Raw genomic sequence first — 21,123 nt, 5'->3', positions numbered from 1 at the left:
ACAATTGTTTTCTACTATGGGATTAAATAGGAACTGAAGTAAGCCTAGTCTATAAGTTTCATTGCAAATTCTATATTGAGAAAAAAAAGCAAAACAGAAAAGAAAAATAAATTCAGAATCCTTCTCATAGGTGAGTTGTAATGATAATTTTTCTGCCCTCAAATCCCCTGAACTGTTTCTTGTATTTTGTGCTCCATTAAAATTATTTCCCAGAAAGTTGCTCAATTTTTTTCCTCCCCTAATTTGTGCAGTAATTTCCTTTGGCTTAAATGCTATAGATTCCAAATTCAGAATGTTGAAAATGGATGTTACTAAAGAAATAGTGGAATTCCCCAAATGAGTAGGCACAAAGGCTTTAATTCCACATGCCACAGGGCTGTTATTACCATCGTTGAGATTCCCTGATGAAATTCATGACCTGATGAAGTAAATGTGGAAAAGTGCCTTTTGAGATTAGATCAAGACTTTTAAAAGGATGCTCCAAATTTATTTTGGCTTAGATACAATAACTATACTTTGCATTTGCCAAATTCAGTTTCTTAATATCCCATAAAGATGTATAGTAGGGGAACTTTATTGTCTCCCTGATCACAGTCTTGAAATGTAGTTTCTGCAGACTTTGTCCTTTGGTCAACTTCTCTGTATGTAACCAGAACTCTTCTCTAAGAGATGAATTTAAACTTGTAACATATCATAGTATAGTATTTGCCACTGGCTTATTTTCTTTTTTTTTTTCCTGCAATACTTAGATGAAAAAAAGTAGGATTGTCATTAGTCTGAGTGTGTCAGTCTGTTGCTGCTGTTTTGCTTAGCTCCTGGGTGTGTTTAATCTTCCTTTGGCACTGTCTTGCTTTTGCACATGAGGAGAGTATACTTGTGGGAGAAGACAAGACCCAGTGTGATACCTTGATGTATTTTGCCAATAACATTAGGCTACAGTATTGGTTGAAATTTAGTATTTGATTTGATTGACATTTATTTAGGGCAGAAGTATTATGCTTATTTGTTTTTTTCTTTTTTCAATTAAATAGACCAAACACTTATCCTGTGGAATCTAGAAATAGTAAAACTTCACTCCCTATCGGTTGTAGCTATTTAATTTTGCATGTCACTCTATCCTATTAGGGGAATACTCTTAACAGCATCATATACATACACTTAGACATCAAGTCAGGCAGCAATTCACAGAGATTTTTGCTGTACAGTGCAAGGATATTTCAAATATTACTGGGGGTTCACACACATTTTTATAATCTTAATCAAAATAATAAAATTTACATTGCATTTTGGCCTTGCTTTGCACCTCTCTATCTGCCTTAAATCTTTACCTGCCTTCAGTTCCAAGTAGTTAAAAAAGGTACCAGTTCAAAGATCTCTGATTTTTTTCCTTCCTTATAGCTTGTTGTAGGTCTTTTGGAATATCTGTCACATTGGGCAGTCTTTCTTTTTCTACTGGGTATTATTCAACCTTGAGTGAGAGTGTCACATGTTATTAGGGGATTGTAGATAGAGTTCATTAGGTAGAAAATAAAGGTCAGAGCTCTAGACATTTTGTAGCAAATTAATGTTTTTACATTGACAATGGTTGTTGGTCAAGCAACATAAGAGAAAATGAGGTGCTCTAGACATGGTAGAGCAATAATTTTGCACTAAAGGCTCTACTAGTTTGTATATTATGGATAAACCAAAATACCTGGAGTTTTTTTTTAATTCTCATACACATCAGTTGTGTCCCTTAAGGAATCTGAAATACATTTAAGTTAGTAATAAATACTGAAATGGAAATTAATTATTCATAGGAGTATATATTTAAACATTCCTAGAATGAAAAATAAAGAACAATTTAACACAATCATCACTAAAAACGTATATTCTAAGACTGGGAGGAGCCTGTATCTACCAACAAAGTATGAAAATTATGCATTAAATGCCAGATTTTCTTTTTGCTCTAATACTCTCTTCCGTTTAAAATTCTCTAAGTTAACAAAGAAGTGTTTTTAAGAGGGAACTATATGCTGTGATCATACATGAAATACTATATTTTAGTCCCTTTAAATCCATAGAAAAAAAAAAACATGAAACATTTACTGACAGTGCAGAATGATTTATGCATGACCTTTGTTTAGTTCTTTTCTCTAAAAAGCTTTATTATCTTTTTTTCTCAGAAATATCCTATTTTCTAAATAAAATGTCAAAACATTCAATTTGAGTGACTGCTACTGCTTCTTCATTTGACTGTTACTCTTTATCCATCATAGTGTTTCCAAAACATCTTACAGCCTCTTCTCACTCAATGACCATTTTCTGGATTTTAGATATATTGCTCTATCTTAATTAAGTGTTGATTTTTGTTTGCTCCAGCTTTGCTTTTTCAACTGGGAATAATTGCCCAAGCTTAATTTATTTGGTATGTCTATAGTCATAATATTTAATGATCCATTATTGAGCCAGATCTCAGCTGCACAGGAGTGATCCATATTTTTGACGCAATTGGGTATCTACACATGCCAACAAAGAAGCATTTGCTAGCCTGCAAGGAAAGACACTAAAATCTATGCAATCATTTGTCAGGCTTTGCATTGGAGTGCGTCTGACAAGTCATGTTAAACCTGTTTATTGTAGTTAATGTGTTTTGGGGAAACAAAATAATAAAAAGTATTTTTAATCAACATAGTGAGTAGGGCAAAGGGATTCTCAATAAGCACAATTTCTCAAAAGAAACAAAACTGTGTTTATTTAACATAAACAAATACACTGAGAAGTGTTGTGCCAGAGAAACTGTTTCAAGCTATTTTCTTGAAGTGTGAAAGAGCTTTATTAGAGTGAATATGCTTTGTCTTGGACAATGCCTCTTTTGAATTTCAATAATAGCTAAACTCTTGTTAAAAAATACTTTCAGCAAATGTACATGTTTATCAAAAATGCAGATGATAAAATTCCTGGTAAATCTAACTTTGTTTTAGATAAACTAATTACATTTACATGTGTGTGCTGAAATGAGGCATTTCCCTAAGCAGAGCCTATCTCATCTGATACTTCAGAAAGGTCCTTGGCATGCTTTACAGCTACATGCTGCATTTCTTGAGTTCCAGAGTTTGAATTCTATCAGTCTAAAACCATTAAGTCCAGCATGTTCATAGGAAAGTCACCCAGGGAAAATAAATTTACATAAACAAATTATTCTATCAACCTCTGCCAACACCTACCTTCCCCAATCTTATAAAAGGTCCACACCTTCAGTTCTGACTCAGACATTTCCATTTGCTGATTCCCTGAAATGATATCTACTGACAAATCACATGCCAGCCTCTGTCTGTTTAAGTAAGACCATAAAAATGCTAAAATTATAAATTTTCAAAATGTTAGTTTTGTGGAAACCTGTAGGATCCTTACTGATGAGCTATACCCCGTTGTCCATGGTTATTGCGAGGACAGGTACATATGCTGAAAATAGATGAGGAAAATAAGAAGTCTTTGAGATTCCATCAGCAGAAGAGAGAGCACTGCATTCACAATTATGCTTCAGAATGGAATATTTCAACATTAAAGGCAATGACCCATATACATATATGTATACATATAAAGAGATTTAAATAAAAAATCATGGGGATATGCTGAATGAAGCAAACATTTCAGTTTTGCCGTAATTGTATTATTGTTAAGATTTTAATAATACAGCAGAAAATATTATTGGTTTGCTAAGAAATTTGAGCAAATAATAGATAAGAATATTCTAAATATTATACTGCAAGTTAGCAATATGAAGTATGAAATACAGTTTGACATACAACTCAATACCAAATCTGCAAAATATAATTTTACTGGTCTTGCTATCAAAATAAAATAATGCAGGCATATTCCAAAAATCACTAAGTCTGAAACATAACTCATTCTCAAGAAGATATTTGTTGACTTAATGATTTTACAGGTTTTGATGCACTGTGAAATCTGAGTTCATTACACAGAGGAAGAACTGCCAAGTAAACTGAGACAGATTCTGGCAGAACATCACTTCCTTTATTGTTAAAGGGGGTTGATTTACAAAATAATAATGCTGGGAAATATTCTAATACGTGTAAGAAGTTAAATATTTACCCTGTCCTTCTTCTTTAAATGAAACAGTTCTGAAGCAGTACAGTGATAATATCTTTATTGATACCCATTTAATGTGCCATGTATTGGATTAGCTGGATTTAGCATTGATTATATATATATATATATATATATATATATATATATATATTTAATATTAACCATTCTATTTAATGTCACTTGGAAAGACTGTTAAACTTCACAACAGTAAAATTGTCATCAAAACATAGTTCCTGCTGGACAGATGTAGTAATGTCACACATATATCTAACAGCCATTCACTGTTAGCAGCCACTGCAAAAAATGACCTGCAAAATTAATTGGTCTTCAAAGTCTGTATGTAGTCCCATTATTTTAGGCATTCACATAAGCATAAGGTTCAGCCTAAAAGCACCTACAGTCAGACCACAAATTTTAAATTGGGCCCCTTATAAGAATGAAGTTGAGAGAGTTACATCACCTCATACAACACGCTGTATGTTCTGCTGAGGGCTGTCTGCTCCCTGCACCTGGTTCATGTGTGTAGCTTATCCCCCACTCAGCAAAAACCAGTTCTGAAACATTTGTAATGTGACACAAATGCAGACACATTGTGCTTCTCCACTCAGCAAAAGGTCTGCTCTAAAAATGCCATGATAGGCTGTTCAGTATTTTCAAGACAGCAGCTGAACACGTACAAATATAGTAAGAAGTGTCTGCTTGGTTTCCAGGATCAGTGGTTTTGGCGAGTCAGGAACAACAGGGTGATGGATGGATACCCCATGCAGATTACCTACTTCTGGAGGGGACTGCCTCCCAGCATTGATGCAGTTTATGAAAACAGTGAGGGGAATTTTGTCTTCTTTAAAGGTAAGAAAAAAAAAAAAAAGTAAGATTTTATGTAACACTTTTGAATGTGATGATTTCTTGAAATACATCTTGCTTAGTTTTACTAATGATTTGTAAATCTTATTGCAAATTGGTAGCTAATAAAGAGTATATAAGTTAACATTTTCTTGTCTGGCAATTACATTTTTAATATATTATTACATAATCATAATTACATAACTAACTACATTAATTTATGATATCACAGTATCAGGGCATTTGCTCTTACATAGTCAATACAAACTTGAAAGTATAAATATAAGAAATAGAAATGAAGTGATCTACTATGAAATAACTTTTTAAAATGTGTTTTAGGAAGACACAATGAACACATTTCCATTAATAATTTTTGTGTAGTTCTCTTTGCTCTTCCTATTTACAAATGAATTTCTTACATATTTAATGGCACCCCTGCTATATATACACCTCACTGTACTGCATTATATTTGTTTCATCTAAGACTTTTGATGTTAGGAGCTTCGTGTGGGGAAAAATAATCTTTTTCATACATGTGTATTTAGTGTTTTTAAAGGAGCATAAACTCCAGAAAACAGGTGATTTAGATCAAATTGTTGTTAACAATTCTTTTCAAATTTCACTCCAGACATCAGCTGTTCTTCAAAATTTAAGTTCTTAAACATGTACCTTATTTAGATTTAATGATAAGTTATCGTATATGTTTAACAAATGCATACTTAGTGACAAAATCTTCAAATTATGTAAAATATGTTTTATAAAATAATCATTTGAGAGAAGAAGAAACTGAATAGATAAGAAATATGTGAAAAATTATTCAGCTACTTTGTGTTGTGAATGATATTTTTTGACTCATTGCAAAAAAGGTAAATTTTTTTAAAGTTGCTATATTAAAAAAATAATCATTTCTACAAGCGGAGTCATTAGTGGGGAGTTAGAATATTTCATTCACTACAGAAACAGGATTTTGGGAATGTTAAATGAAAAATATTTCATAACATACAGAAACACTTCATAACAGTACAATGAAGTTTATGTTTTGCTAAAAGCCAAATTTTTTGTGTGAATCATAAGGAAAATTATATTACATGTAGTGCAGTTTCTATTTCAATACAGCAAATGCTTTTACTTCTGTTGCTATAAAATCAACTTCAAGTCATTAACTCTGGAAAGTTTATATGGTGGGGAATCATGATCAAACTATCTCCAAATCTCCATCCCAGTGCTTGATTTTTAGGTCTGTAAGACATGGAAGGGTAAAATGATTATTCTGTAGCTATTCCTTGAAATATGTTTCATCATTATTTAACTCTTCACCCACTGCTGACTGGCTCCTGTTAGGTCTAAGAGGAACAGGTTGATCCTGTAGTTTTTGGGTTACAGGTAGCAAACAACAAAAGGAGGAGGGAACTTCTCTATTTTTTCTCTGGGAAATTAAATCAAGATTAATTAAAGCAAGCAGGAACAGCAGGATTGTGCTTTTAGAAGTCAAAATAGTGTTTTCCTTCCACATCATCCCCACCTTATGCTATCTGATTTCAGACTAGTTCATTTTGTGCCTTCTACCTGATATCATCTGATATTTGGATATTCTGCTGTAAGTTCTTTTTTTTCCATATGACTTATTTTCAAAGTTCCTCCCATTATTTTTGCAGTGACATTTGTATTATCCCCTTCTTTGCCAAGGTCAAAAGTCTTTGTATTTCCTTGTGCAATTTAAAAAAATATTTTTGCTTCACTTCCCTGTCTTCATGACTCTTAATATCTAACTGTTGGTGTTTTCTATCAGTGTAATTCATGTTTTTCCACTGCTACAGAATCAAAAATTTCAGCTGTCTTCTGTGTGGGTGTCCTTGAAAATTCCTGTTCCAAGGATCTCAACTGCCTTGTGGAACATGATTACAGAAACCTATATAAATAGACTGTAGGTAAATGATCATTGTCTCATTTCTTCTATTCCGTCACAAAATTTCCTGGGAAAAGATTACATGTCTTCCTCCCAAAGCTGCTAGAAATAGCCAAGCTGTTTTTGCTAAGATGACAAGCAAGTAGAATGCCTTATCCAGGTAGTGTGCTTTTCCAGTCTAAAATTAGTCCAAAGCAAGTTCTAGAAGGAACTTTAAATCTGAAGTTTAGCATACAGATGTGTTAACAAAGCACATACCTAAGCCAATGTCTACATCTGTTACTCAGAGAATAAAATAAAAAAGATGGATTAAGTGCCAGAAGAAAACCTGTGCTGGTTTGATGTCACTATGCATTCCTCTGACCCACATCACAGTGTCATGTGTTCCTGCCCTCTCTTTAGTGCTGACCCATAGTATACTACAAATATACAGGCTAGACATTAGGGGAAAAAAAATGCTCTCAGATAGAGTGGATGGGCACTGGAATGGGCTCTCCAGAGAGGTGGTATAGTCACTGTCCCTGGAGGTGTTTAATAAAAGACTGGATGTGCCCATGCTTTAGTTGATAAGGGGGTGTTAGGTCATAGGTTGAACTTGATGATCTCCAAAGTCTTTTACAACCTAGCTGATTCTGTGGCAAGTTCCTCATCCATCCCTGCAGAGCTCCATGCATGCCAGCAGGTCATTGACAGAGACAGCAACACCCCCATGCCCTCTTCCCTGCCCATCCTTTGTAAAGAGCCAGTAGCCTTCCATTCTAACATTCCAGTCATAGAAGCCATCCCACCGTGTCTCTGTGATGCCAGAATCAGAGCCCTGCAGGTGTGCACAAATTTCCAAGCACGTCCCCAATTCCTGTTGTTATTCTGCATAATATGTGCATTTCCATAGAGGCATTTAATTTGGAACACCAGTGAAACCAACTTACTGGCTGGAGTGGCTGGAATTCCTTTGTGCTGTTTCAGGTGCTCTCCTGCTGACCCTTCATCTCTCTGCTGGCACTGGCATCAAACTGGTAGGAGTGGGATGGATTGAGGTTCTCCCTCCACCAGCAACTTTGGTTAAAATCCCTCTTTACCAGCTTGGCAAGCCTATGAGCAAGATGCTCTTCCTGTTCCCTGCCAGATGGACCCATCAACCCCCAGTAGACCAGATCATACTCATAAAGTACAGAGCAATCTGCTGGATAGCTGCTTATAAAAAACAGATGTTTGAATTCTTGTTATTATTCATTACCAGTGTCCATGCTGAATGATAATAAGATGGCATCAGAAAGATACCTTTTTTTTTTTCTTTTAATGACAAAACATGAATAGTAAAATTTATTCTGTGTACCTTTGGGAATTTATATAGTGCTAAAATGAAATTGTCAAGCCATCTGTGCTGTTGAATGTTATGGTAAACCAAATGTAGCAATAGAAAGGCTGCTGTAAAACTCATACTACCAGTGCCTCCATCATAACATTCTACTGCACTTACCCCATGGCCTGACAGTTTTATATTGAAAAATAGATTTACAATAGTGTCAGATCATGGAATGGAGAAATAATAGAAACTTGATGTGGGAAATAGAGAATGGGGAAAAAGGAACCATGAATAGTAATTTTAGGATTCTAGAAAAAGACTAGATACAGACTTGAAAGACCAAAATTAAGAGGAATGTTGGCTGGAATGAACCAGCATTCAGGATTAGATGTTAATTTTTAAACTGATTTTAATTACATGTCATTGTTTAAAAATTTGGAAATTCATCTCACCACTCTAACACTGTGATTATATGCCACACGCTTCTTTCACTACACATATACCATAATTGGAAATAATATGGACAAAAAACCCAGAAGGAGAATTATTCAGAATTCAAATTCTATGAAGGAAGAACTAGTTGCTAAAAACTGCATATTTGTTGGGAGTAGTCAGTAGGAAGTTAAACAGTCTAAAGAATATCTAGAACATTGTGATTTTACTTGAAGCATAGAAATACAGATGCCCTTTACTTCCAGCACTTTTTTTAGAATGTCAAAGATGGATTTTGAGAGACTTCAAATAATTCCTTGCTTCATCCTTCTCAGCTGTTTCCCTACAGTGATGATATTTAACAAAGCATTATTTCAAGAAGTAAGACATTTTAGCTTTTTTTATCACTTGCTTCACTCTCAGCTTCTGACCTTGCCAATCTGCTTCTTATTATATTAGACCTTACATTAGGGAATATAAGCAGAGAGATTAAACATTCTGAAATTTCAGACTTCATGAAACATGTGATGCTTTATTCTCTGTGAAAATAACAAACCTACCAATGAGACCTTAAAAAAAAAAAAACTTTGCAAAATAAACACAGTGGTGGTTTCTGCCGAGGGCACAGGTTTTGACTCCAAAGAAGAATTAGTTATCCATAAGAAGAATAAAAATATGACTAATTTTGTCATATTTCTTTCCAATATGATCACAATTAATGAAGTTTTATTGACTATTAGTGGAAGTGGAATATGAGTTACATGAAAGCATACTGACTGTAGCATTAGTTTGTACTACATTTAAAGTTTTATAAATACGTTAGAAATAAAATTATCTGGTTCTCATCATGGTTGGGCATCTTTTGCAATGATTTTCAGCTTTAACTTCTTCTAACATTTGGTTCTGATAAAATTCTGTGGATCAGATCAATTCTCTGATAAATAGACACCCACTTTCCTCCAGGTGAGAGACAGAAAAAAAAATCCAAAAGAAGACCTCCTAAACCCCCCCCCCCAAAAAAGTAACCAAACAAAAAAACTGAAGTGAAAGCTGTCAGCCAGATGGAACATTTGGATTTCTTATATACAGTACTTGTCATTAACAAGCAACACAGTTATAGCAGACTAAACACGTCTTCTAAAGCAAATGTTAAATAAAATTCCTGCTTGTTAGCATCAATAAGCTTTGCTTACATATGTTAGAGATCTCAATGCTCCCCTGTCTCTGCAGAGTACAGATAAATTTACCTTTTCTCTGTTTTCTAAGAAAGGTGTGTTTCTTAGTAAGAAATTATGTGAAGAATTCAGTTTCCTATGCCTGTTTCCATGTCTACTCTTTCCTTTTACTTCAGTATCTCTGAATATGCAAAAAATACATGCCTCAGTGGTGCTGTCATTTACAATGGCTTGTGCATAACCATTGTTTATTTTGGTATGACCTGATCTTGTTGATAGTTAACTTTGCCTCCTTGGGTATGGCTGATAATGATCTACTCATAACAATTGCTTTGACTTTTATTCCTTGTGAGGCACAGAGAAAAGTATTGGCATTACATACATCACAGCATATGCCTCTCAATGCTGTGCAACAGCTGTCATTTTGAATGATCTTCTGAAACAGAAATGAGCTGGTCCAGGATCATTCACTGGATGCCATCTGTTGTTCACACCATAAGTACCAGCTAGTAAGGTCCAAAATGCATGACTTCTCTTATCATTGCATTTGAAACTGCCATTAACATCTGAAGCCTTCTGTGTCCAGGCATATGAATTGGCAAAAAATAAACCACATAGGAGGAGGGACAGAGAGTGATTGAAGATGCTCACCTCTGTAATTATCAAGCCCTATAAGTGAGTTTTTATAAGGCATCTCAGTAAAGGTAAATGTCAGGTTAGCAATGACCTTAATCCCAGGACAACAGAGAACTCAGCTTTCCTTGACTGCTCTTCACAGATCTCTGTGTCTCTTTCATTTCCAGTACTTCAAATGGCTCTGTACATACTCATTCTTTGAGTTCTTTCTGTCCTCCAACTGGCAGGGGAGAGAAAAATGGATCTGTCGAGCAAACTGTAGTGTCTGTGCTTGAAAGTGGGTGACAAGCAGCTGTAGAGAAGCTGATAAAAAATTAACCCTGGAAACCCAGCATAGGAGGGATGGAAACTATACCCTCTCTCCTAATTAAAACTCTGATAAAATGAAAACATGCTTTAAATCACCACAGTACAAACAGGGAGATCAAAAAAACCTTTCCTTTAAACAAATGTTTAATACCACAGAGGGATAGCTAAAATATTAAACCAACTGCAAAACAGCTCTCTGGATTTTCTCTCTTGATGATTCTGGCATACACATGATCCTAGGTCTTTGGGGTAATATTACATTTCCTTATAAAATATTTATACAGTACAGTACCTTAACCTCCTAAATCTGTATAACAACCTGTCTAGCCTTGAAGGTAAGTACAAAAACTAATGTGAACAGCCATGATTTTATCTCCTACATCCTCTTTCCAAATGTGTTTGAGAAAAATTTGTTTTCAAATTTTTCCCCTTTTATTTTAAATATCATTGTCACACATAGCAATGGATAGACCAAAGTGAAGAATCCAATAAGCCAATCCAATATATACGTTCATGAATCTTGTCGAGATTTTTTTGTGGTTTAGCTCAAAGTGTCAAAGAGTATCTTCTCCTTCAGTGTGATTATTACTAAAACTAGCAATGCTTTCTGGAAAAAACGATGATGGTAGTGCTTTGAAGAGACAATAAACACATGGTTCATTCACAATGGAGCCCATAGTCTAGCCTGAGAAGAGAGTCCTTGTGGTCTAGGGGACAGAACGCAAAGAGAAGACAGGCATCCAAGCAAGCTCATCAGATAAGTACATAAATGCAAATTATGCTTCCCCATTCCTATTTCTAAAGAGCATATGAGGATTTTTATTCCCTTTTTTAGACAAAGCTGTGTTTGAAAGAGAAGTCTCTGCTGAAAAGACACAGGTGAGAAGTGAGTTTTGAAGAAGAATTAGAAAAAAAGCAGAAATGTAAAAAGAAGACAGTTGCAAGAATAGGACAGGTGGCACAGTATGTTGAGAAGTCCCTAGGAGGACAACAAAATTATCAAGGAAATATTATTTGGCTATAAGCTTAATATGAGATGGTGAAGTAGGTGAGATAATCATGGAAGTATTCAGTGAAGAAGAACTTGTCCAGGAAGCTAGAGGAAAGACTCAAGCTTGGAGTTGTGGGCTGTTGAGGTAAGCCATCCAGCTGGAAGAGAGACTACAGGAAGCATCCTCTCCCACAAACAGGGGGGCATCTCAACCATAAAACACTGGTGCAGCTGCTGCTTTTGTAGACATGGACCCCTGTGTACACAGAATATTTCTCTAGTAGCTGCAGTTACCCCTCTAGCAGTAGGGGTTTCATTCACTCAGCACTGTAGTCCAGGAAGACCTAGGATGTGATTCATATTTAAGGCAGTGACCTGAGTAACCTGGGTAATCTGAGGTTTGTGTAGACGCTGTGGTAGCATCCACTGGAGTCATACAACTACCTTGAATTTTCAGCACTAAATAAGTCAGCTGGGGGGTTTTGAATGATTTGCCACCTGAAGACAAAGCTTAAGTCTTACTGCCACTGGCAACCCATCATTACATTCAGTAACAAAAGGTTTTCACCTCTGGGATTCAGACTCTCAGTTTGCTGTCTTTAGGCCGCCCTAAAAGAAAAGATGTTTAAATATCAAATTCTGTGGTTATTTCTGAAATAATCTTACATCCTTCATAAGTAATTTCACTTCTTGGGGAGAAATACAGAGTAATAGAAGTATTTGGTCTCTCTGAAAATTGTCATTTCTATTTTTTTTTTGTCTTTCTTACCTTATTTTCTTATAAAATTCTCTCTTTTCTCATGAAACGTAAAACTGCTGCATAGTTTTTCTGTAAATGTATTACATTATCAACCACAGAGTCTCTTGAGGTGATTTAATTTTCACTCTACTTTTGATCACTGCATAGTTGGTAATAAAATATTCTGTGGACTTATTTGAAGAAAGGTGCTTTATAAATGCAAGTATCCATAAGGCATATTTAATTTTGCATTGTCTGCAGCAATTGAACATTTTCAATTTCATTGTATTTGGAAGAATCTCTACTTTAGACCTTTGGGAGTCTTTCTTATTTCTTAAGGGTGTGTTAATATTTCTACTAACAGTACTGATGACTAACACACATATATGTGTGTATGTGTCTGCTTTTGTACAGGTAACAAGTTCTGGGTTTTCAAGGACACTACTCTCCAGCCAGGGTATCCTCATGATTTGATAACACTTGGAAGTGGAATTCCTTCCCACGGCATTGATTCCGCAATTTGGTGGGAAGATGTTGGAAAAACCTACTTCTTCAAAGGAGATAGGTTGGTACAGGATTTCTGCAAGGGAACAATTCAGTGGATACCAGCTTAAGATGTTAACCTTTTCCATTTCACAAGATAATTAAATTTACTCCTCCAGCATAGATGGCTGTACTATTTTCACATGTCCTATAACCTAAATTATAATTTTGTGAATATCTTGGAATGGGTATAAGCATATCCAGTAGAAAAGTTATGTTTTAGAAGTCAACAGGTGAGTCGCAGTTGTGGCAAATTTCAACTTAGAAGTAATGTGCTTATGTACACTCTTACATCTTTCCTTTTAGCCACATTTCTAAACCCCAGAACTAAAGCAGGCAAAAGCATGATCCAAAACTTTTAAGGTCAGTGAAAATGACTTCTACTATTTCATAATGAGGTAAGAATGGGAACCCAGAGCTAAACCTGGGAGCTAGTGAAGAATTTGAGCATTTTCTTGGAATTAATTCTAAATAAATCTTACAGGGACACAAACCTATGATTAATAATAATAATAATAATAATAATAATAATAATAAAAACAACCCCCCAACAAAAAGAAAATAACAGAAAAAAACCAATAAAATCCAAGGGTTTTTCCTTTCCTGAAATACTTGTAGTAGTCATTTAGTGTCTGTATCTTTATTTACCTGTAAATAAAAAAAAAAAGGAAAGAAAAGTTTGTCTCTTTTATAGAGATGTCAGGAGAATTCATTAAATTTTGAAACACTGTGAGTTGTCTGAATGATGGATTTTACAGGATTTCAGTATGGTACTGTGTTTGTTGATTGATGTATTGCTGTGCAAATTTTGTGTGCTCAGAGACAAATTGTTCCTTATTAATAACTGTAACATTTCCATTAGTCTTATTAAAACTATGACTGCTGTTGTTACTGTGTGGTACTTAGTGTGCACAAACACTAATAGTATTCATGGATCGCTAAAGAAATCAATTTAATGCACATCATAGAATATTTTTAGGACAGTATAGTTTGTAAATTTTTAGCTGTACTGTAAAAAATTGCACTACAGAATGCTGCAACAAATTTTATGGTTAAAGTTTTTTTTATTATTTAAGAAAATATAGGTCTCCATCACTCATGGTGAGGGAAGTAGATAACTAAGGCAAATTTTTGTAATGTTTTAAAACCAGGTATCATTTCAAGCAATCAATTTTCATAGTGAGAAGAAGGTGCCTAAAAAATTCGCTTCCTATGGTTGGGTAGACCTTTTTAAAAATTCAAATTCTTTTTCAGGTAATAATTTTCCGCCTCTACATACATATTGTAAAAAGATGTACAGTAGGAATCTTTTGTGACTTTTACTTCCTTTAGGCTTTATTCAGCAATGTCCTCTTATAGTACCATGCATAGGCAGTTACTTATATTCAGGATTTTCCTAAAACTCAATGGGTAATAGTAGAAGACCAAAAGAGCTAGCAGAGAAAACAGGTGCTGACAGAAAAGTTGCTACTTTGAGCTAACAAGCACAATGAAACTCAGCAGGATATAAATGCAATAGAGTATGTTAGAAAATGATGGAATCTCTGAGCCTTGCAGAGATAATTGAGCCATTACAGGATATTGACCATCAGTGGGAATAAACCCTTACAACAGTAAGTTTCTCAATGTGCATTGCTTATGATGTCAAATATTGGCTGTAATAAAAAAAAATAATAAAAATGACCAAGCAAAAAAGTAAACAAACAAGAAAATCCCATTAATAAACCAGTAAGAAGATGTAAATGTTGAACCAGTAAACAGTCATATGTCTAAAGCAGCTCATTTATGGAACATTATTGTTGTAATTTGGCATTATCTCTTTCAACACTAATGATAATTCTTCTAAATAATTGTATGAAACACATAAAGGGGAAAAAAGTTGACTACAGAAAATATTAGTCCCTCTGCTATTCCTATCCTACCAGAACAGAGTCCTTTGGGACTTGAAAATAGATTTGATGAACTTCTTGTTCGTAAACATGTACTAGTTTACGCCCCTGTCTGGTCCAACTCTTTTATGCACTTTAGAGGTTAAATCAATGTTTTTTCTTCATAAAGCTTAATCATTCAATGGCTTGGGATATCATTAAGTAAATAGGCTTAGATATAGACCATAGTTTAGCATATATTTTCCAAAGTCCCTTTTTCTAAAGTATGAAGTGGACTTTGATTTTTTTCCTGTCTGTTATTTATCAGTGTCTGAGATACAGCAACAACTTTATATGGTCTGTAGAGCTCAAACCATCATTAGGGAGTTTGCTTGTGAACATTTGGCATGCCAAACAGAATCAAGACTAGGCTTTTCTTTACCCTGTAGACATGTTCACTATTCTAGCACAGATTGTTGAGGTGGTGTCGTGATCAGTCCTTCCCTAGTAGGAAAGGATCCCTGATCATTCTCATCAGTGATGAAAACCCAGAAGTTTTGTGATTTCAGATTGTGCACTGAGCATGTCCTCAAAGACTTTAAATGACAAAGTATATCTTTAAAAGTCATTTAGGGCTAGTGAGAAACCAGAGGTTATTAAAAGAAGGAGCTCAAAAAGATTAAAAGATTGGAAGAGAAAAAGGAAAAGGAGAGAAATTATGGAGAATGCAAATAGAGTTCTGGAACAGAGGGAGAGAAAAAGAAAATACATTTCTTTAAAAAAATACAAACTAAAGGCCAATAAACTTAGAGTTTAAAGATGAGGAATAACTGGTTTCAACAGTATCAAAGTTAGAGCTTTGTTTACTATTTCTACCTGTTTTTTCTGCATGTAAACTTTCAAAGATGTAACGTATCCAAATAAAGAGCATTTTGTTGTTGGCTGGTAGTTGATATATATGTGACTAGATTAAGAATTGAGGCTATAAAAGTAATTTAAGCATAAGAAAGAAAGAATAAATACAAATGTCTTTTTAATCTAACTTGTCAACACTTAACCCACTGGAAATCTGCCATCTTTTAATTTCACTGAAAGTTTAAAGCCAGAGAAAGGCCCTACAGGGAGAAATATTGAGGAGTTTAGACCATCACACTTTTCTAAAAAGATTAAAATTTGAATCAATTAGAGTGCCTAAGTACCTTCACAGTGACAAAATACCATCCACATAAGAACTTTTTAATATATGGTGATCATAACAAGGATTTCTAAAAACTGAAGTCAAATGAATTCAAATGAGAAATAGGGTCAAGTTTTTAGCAGTTACCAGATTATCAGTGATAGTGACAAAACTATGCTCTAAATCAATGGAGTAAATCAAAATATGAAAACAGCCACCAAAATATTAGGATACACAGAGGATATTAGAGATGCTGTAATTAAGTACATATCATAAGATATGCATAGCAATTTGATCAGCAGTAAAAGGAAAAAGAAATTATCAATATCATCTCAAAGTGTAAATAAATCACAAGTGTAAATACTTCTCAGATGTTCAGGATTATTAAAATTGCATGCTGAAGCTTTTTAAGTTTGAGAAAGGCTGGCTGGCAAAAAGGCACAAAAAGAGATTGAATTTTATAATACAATGCATGTATTTAGTGATAATGAAATAAAATTAAAAGCTACTGCAATGCATACATATGAAGAGTTAATTTAAGATTGCTGGCAGTATTTTAATCTGAATCTACTGTTACTTGCATTATTACAATATTACGAAAAGCATTATTGTACACTGTTTTTTTGCATGTCTTGCATCTCTCTGTGTCACTGTGCAAAAGACCTAGGCATCAGAATTGGGGTGATTATAAGTAAGATGCATGCTGGTTTTGTTGTTGAAGTGCAAAAATATTTTATCTTCTATCTATTTACATGAAACAGCAAAAGATTTATTTGTAATGTGTGTTCAAAGAGAAGAAATCCAGTATTCTCACTTAATGAATGTACCAGGTGTTAGAGGGGGAAAACACAAAGTTACTCATCTGTTATCTTACAGATGTGCTTTCTTTTTTTTCCTTTAAAAAATATTTCAGGTACTGGAGGTACAGTGAAGAAATGAGATCCATGGACCCTGGTTATCCTAAACCAATCACAATTTGGAAAGGCATCCCAGAATCTCCTCAGGGAGCCTTTGTCCACAAAGAAAATGGTATGCAAACGTGTTCTAGTTTCAATGATTCATTTACACCCTTTATGTAAGATAGAGCAGTAGAGGGATGATTGACTATTCAGGTTAAGCAGTGAAGGAATTCTTGATATCTGAACAGACTATTTCCCGCTAAAGACCTGGCTTTAGAGAAAATACTCTTTGTTTGCATGTACTGTTTAACCTAGGGCTGAAAACACTTTCAAATTTAGTATTATAAACCTCAATTTCCATTCTTTTTTTCTTCAGTCTTAATTCATTTTTGTTTTGTTCTCTGCTGGATTAAGGCACCTCTTAAAACAAGCTTCATAAACACAGTATATCTCTATTGAATTTTCAAGGTGGTGGCTTTTTAAACAGCCTAGAATGCATTGCCTTCCTTCTCAAAAGCTAGCAAAGGGAAGCTAAATCATTATCTAAGCAGAAATATCCCAATGAATTTATGTAAATCAAAGATGTCACAAGTCCGCAATGTAGAAAATCAGATAATAGGGGTTTTTGTATGATGTATTATTAGCTTTATCAAGATGCATCATCACATACCTAGAGTCTGGAATCTCAGCTGGACACACCAGAAAAGGAATGAGAGCAGCCAAAATCTCCTCCATCTTGGGAGAATTCAGTGCTACCCAGGGGATGGTGGCTGGCTGCCAACAGAGCCCTCAGTTGCACAGAGTTTTTAGATCCTTTTGATGGGAATAAAAATATGCATTTGTTGTATCCTATCATTGTTGGACAATTGTTATGTGGCATATATGATTTATTTATTAGTGGGTTCTGAATAAATTCTTTTTGCCTCATAAGACAGGACACATATCTATTGCCATAATACTTTAGTTTCCTTTTAGAAGAAAAAAAATAGATTTCTTTCCTTTTATAAAACATTTTAGTCTCCTATTTCAACCTCTAACTTGATTAATGAATTTACCATGGAAATGTTTGGGGTTTTTTTCAAAAATATGTTTAATTGCTTCCTTGCTTTGTGTCTATTGTACCCAGAAGAAGAAATCCTGTCTGTATTTTGGCCTTTTTGCTAGATTGGATTTTTTGTCTTGCTTTTACCTGGAAAGGAGGTAATTCAAGATTATATTCTGCATACATCACACTCAATAATTAACTTCTTTTAAATAGGCATATATGTGGAAATTGTCACAAATGTTCTAGAAATACATATACATGTATATACATCTCTATCTGTGTGTGTATATATCATCTATCTATATCTGTGCATCAATATACATATATACACATATCTGTGAATATATATATATTTTATATATATATAAATATATATATTCTATGCTGAGCTCAGGTACATGTGCCTCCCATTAAAAAAAAAAAAATTATCTTACTGTAACACCCAGACCAGTGAGTTTGAAAGCATTGCAGAGGCAGAGCACCTATTCCTAAGGCATGAAAGACTTTTGATTTCATAAAAGGCTCTTCTCTTTCTAACCCCAGTGGTTTTGATAGTCTGCTGGACTCTTTGGATGAGAAGGTTAGTAAAACAGGACATGAGATTGTGGAGGAGGTGAAAGAAAAGAGGGAATTCTTGAACATCTCAGAAATACTAGAAGGGCCCCAAGGAACAAAAGGGGACTGAAAATGACACCATAAATTTTCCAAGAAGACCACTAAGACATTTTCTCTGAAATAAAAAAAATAAGGCCTTAAGAAACAGTTCACAACTTTGCTGTTGTTTGTATGAGGAGAGAAAAAAACAAAAGCACATGCAAATAAGAAATACCACAGCTCAGTTGGAAAGAAGTTGATTCCATTTTGCCTGAAACTGCTTTTATTTCTCTGGACAGAAGCAGAGTTGATAAAGAACTTTTACTATAAACCTTCATAAGGAAACATCTAAAAGCAAGAGAATTAATTTCATTTTAAAGTAAATTTTTTTTCTTCTTTTACATTTTTGTTGTGCAAACTCTGCAAATGAACACTTACAATACCTCTGATCATGCAGGGGTTTCTTTCAGTGATGGCAAAAATTTTTGGTAATCTTGCATTAAGAGTTTTGGAAAGGATAAGAAAAAGCAATTACCTACTCTAGTCAGTGTCCTAAAAGTATGTTAAGGTACAGGTAACAGGTAACATTTTCGAAACTTGCCCTGCATTTTGTGATTTTTCTAACACTGTGGTAGAAACTCTTAGGAGTGGGTGGAAATTTCCTTTTTTTCACTACACAGAATCTCAGAACGCACAAAGTTCTCTAAATTGGAGAAACCTTTCTACCTTGACAGCAGCACAGAAAATTTAACTTTCCAACTAGAAATTCTGCTGAAGTAGGTGATGGGGCAATTTTTAGGTAGAAGAAAGAGAAAAGATAGTCTGCTTTATTAGTCCACTGGCCTTTTTTGCTTTATACTTACTACAGAAGTACGTTTGAGGTAGCAGTGACTGGTAAGCCCTTCAGTGCTGTTTGTGTCAGGTATTGCACTCACTACTCAGTGACTAGAACATTGTAAGGAACAACTCTCAAAGCAGGTTTAACACATCTAGCAGATTAGATGAAATCACTTTCAACAGTTGTGTGAAGTCATTTGCTCTGTCAGGAGAAGCAATAAAACTACTCAGTCTCTTAGAATAGTCCTTCTCTGCTGGTAGCTTCCACCTTTCAGCTGTAACTGACTATTATCCTAGCTCCTATCTCAGTAAAAATGGCAGAAAATTTTAAACCTTTAAACTTTTAAAAAGTTTAAACAGACTTTTCCAGTGAAAAATGTGCTCTATTTGAAAAAAAATTGTATTGGATTTCTAGCAGCTGGCAATTCCTTTGCTGCTTTAAGAGTTTTAATTTGACCTTTTGCTGCATAATATCAATTACTGCTAACTAAAGTTTTTATTTTGACTTACCTCTACCCCTGAGCATACCTACATGTATTCTGCATATATGTATGAATATAAATTTAGAGGTGTCAAATCTGTATATGGTCTCTATATATGTGTTACAGTATTGATGGAGATAATACATCAAATTTCCATACTTGAAATATTTATCCATGGCCAGAATTTGCAGTACTTTGTGAAAGCCATATTGTTATATGGAATCCAAAGATAGGGCAACTGTGGTTCAAAATACTGAATTTTTCCATTTGATAATGCTTTTAATTTAAACTCCAGATTACTTTAAGGAATTTTATATGTTCTAAAATTTTAAAACACCATCATATTTAAAGAATTACAGTAATTTTTTAGGTTTTATTCTAACCAGAATAGAAGGCATTTTCTGAAAAAGTCTAGCTACTCTTTTTCATACAGATCAGTACTTTTCGTATTTTTTTTCAAATTTTATTAGATCTTTCTATAAATCTATTAGCATACTTTTAGGTAATAATAATGCAAGGGATTAATGAAAGGAAAATACTTTTTCATTGGCTAGGAAGGCTATTAAAATTACAAAAATACCTAATGTAGAAGAATGATGAAATACGTTTTTCTGAAAAGTGGAAGCAGGTTATTAAGAGTTCCTACAGTTTCTGCTGCAAAATAGACTATCAAATATTTGGTTTTTTTAAAATTTTAGAATTGAAAGAAAATAACCGTTGATTTAATAGGTGGTTTATAATGTTATCTCCAGATAGGCAGTTACCAGCCTTTCAGGAAGCATTGTTAACTACAAATAGTTCCCAATCTGTCTTAGTAGCCTAGAATGCTGCAGGAAATATATGAGAAGTATAAAGTGAAGATAAGAAAAAATCCAGCTGTTTCTATTCAGTTCATAAGCAGTAGGAGAAAGTTCACCTATCCTGAGGGTTTATGTCTTGCCAGATCAATGCCATTTTTCAGCTGGGATAATAAAATAATATAGATTTTTAAAAAGAGTCAAGCTTTTTCTTAATTTAAGCATGTTTAATAACAACATTGGATTGTGCCTGAATGAACAAATATAAGGTCTTTACAGAAAACTTAAATCTGGCTACACCTTTTATCTCATGTGAAAGATGCTGTTATTTCATCCAGTCTCCTGAAGTACAGCAATAGGCACTGTGAGATAGAAGAGGGTCAGTTCTCACTTCTGCATAGCATAGCATAGCAGAGCATTGCAATTTGTTTCAGGAGACTTCCCATCTTGAA

General features: G+C 34.3%; 1 protein-coding gene across 1 annotated transcript in view; it reads left to right on the top strand.

Moving 5' to 3' along the window:
- The window catches only part of MMP16 (matrix metallopeptidase 16), a 164,398-nt gene that overhangs the window by 138,799 nt on the left and 4,476 nt on the right, over positions 1-21,123 (top strand). Inside the window, exons 7-9 of the mRNA XM_050971846.1 lie at positions 4,803-4,941; positions 12,844-12,994; positions 16,931-17,046. Of these exons, the coding sequence (XP_050827803.1) occupies positions 4,803-4,941; positions 12,844-12,994; positions 16,931-17,046 (406 nt within the window). The remainder of the gene's footprint in view (positions 1-4,802; positions 4,942-12,843; positions 12,995-16,930; positions 17,047-21,123) is intronic.

This window comes from Serinus canaria, chromosome 2, assembly GCF_022539315.1.
Source record: "Serinus canaria isolate serCan28SL12 chromosome 2, serCan2020, whole genome shotgun sequence".
Taxonomy (NCBI): domain Eukaryota; kingdom Metazoa; phylum Chordata; class Aves; order Passeriformes; family Fringillidae; genus Serinus; species Serinus canaria.
Note: the sequence above shows the minus strand (reverse complement) of the source record. Positions and strands in the feature narration are given on the sequence as shown.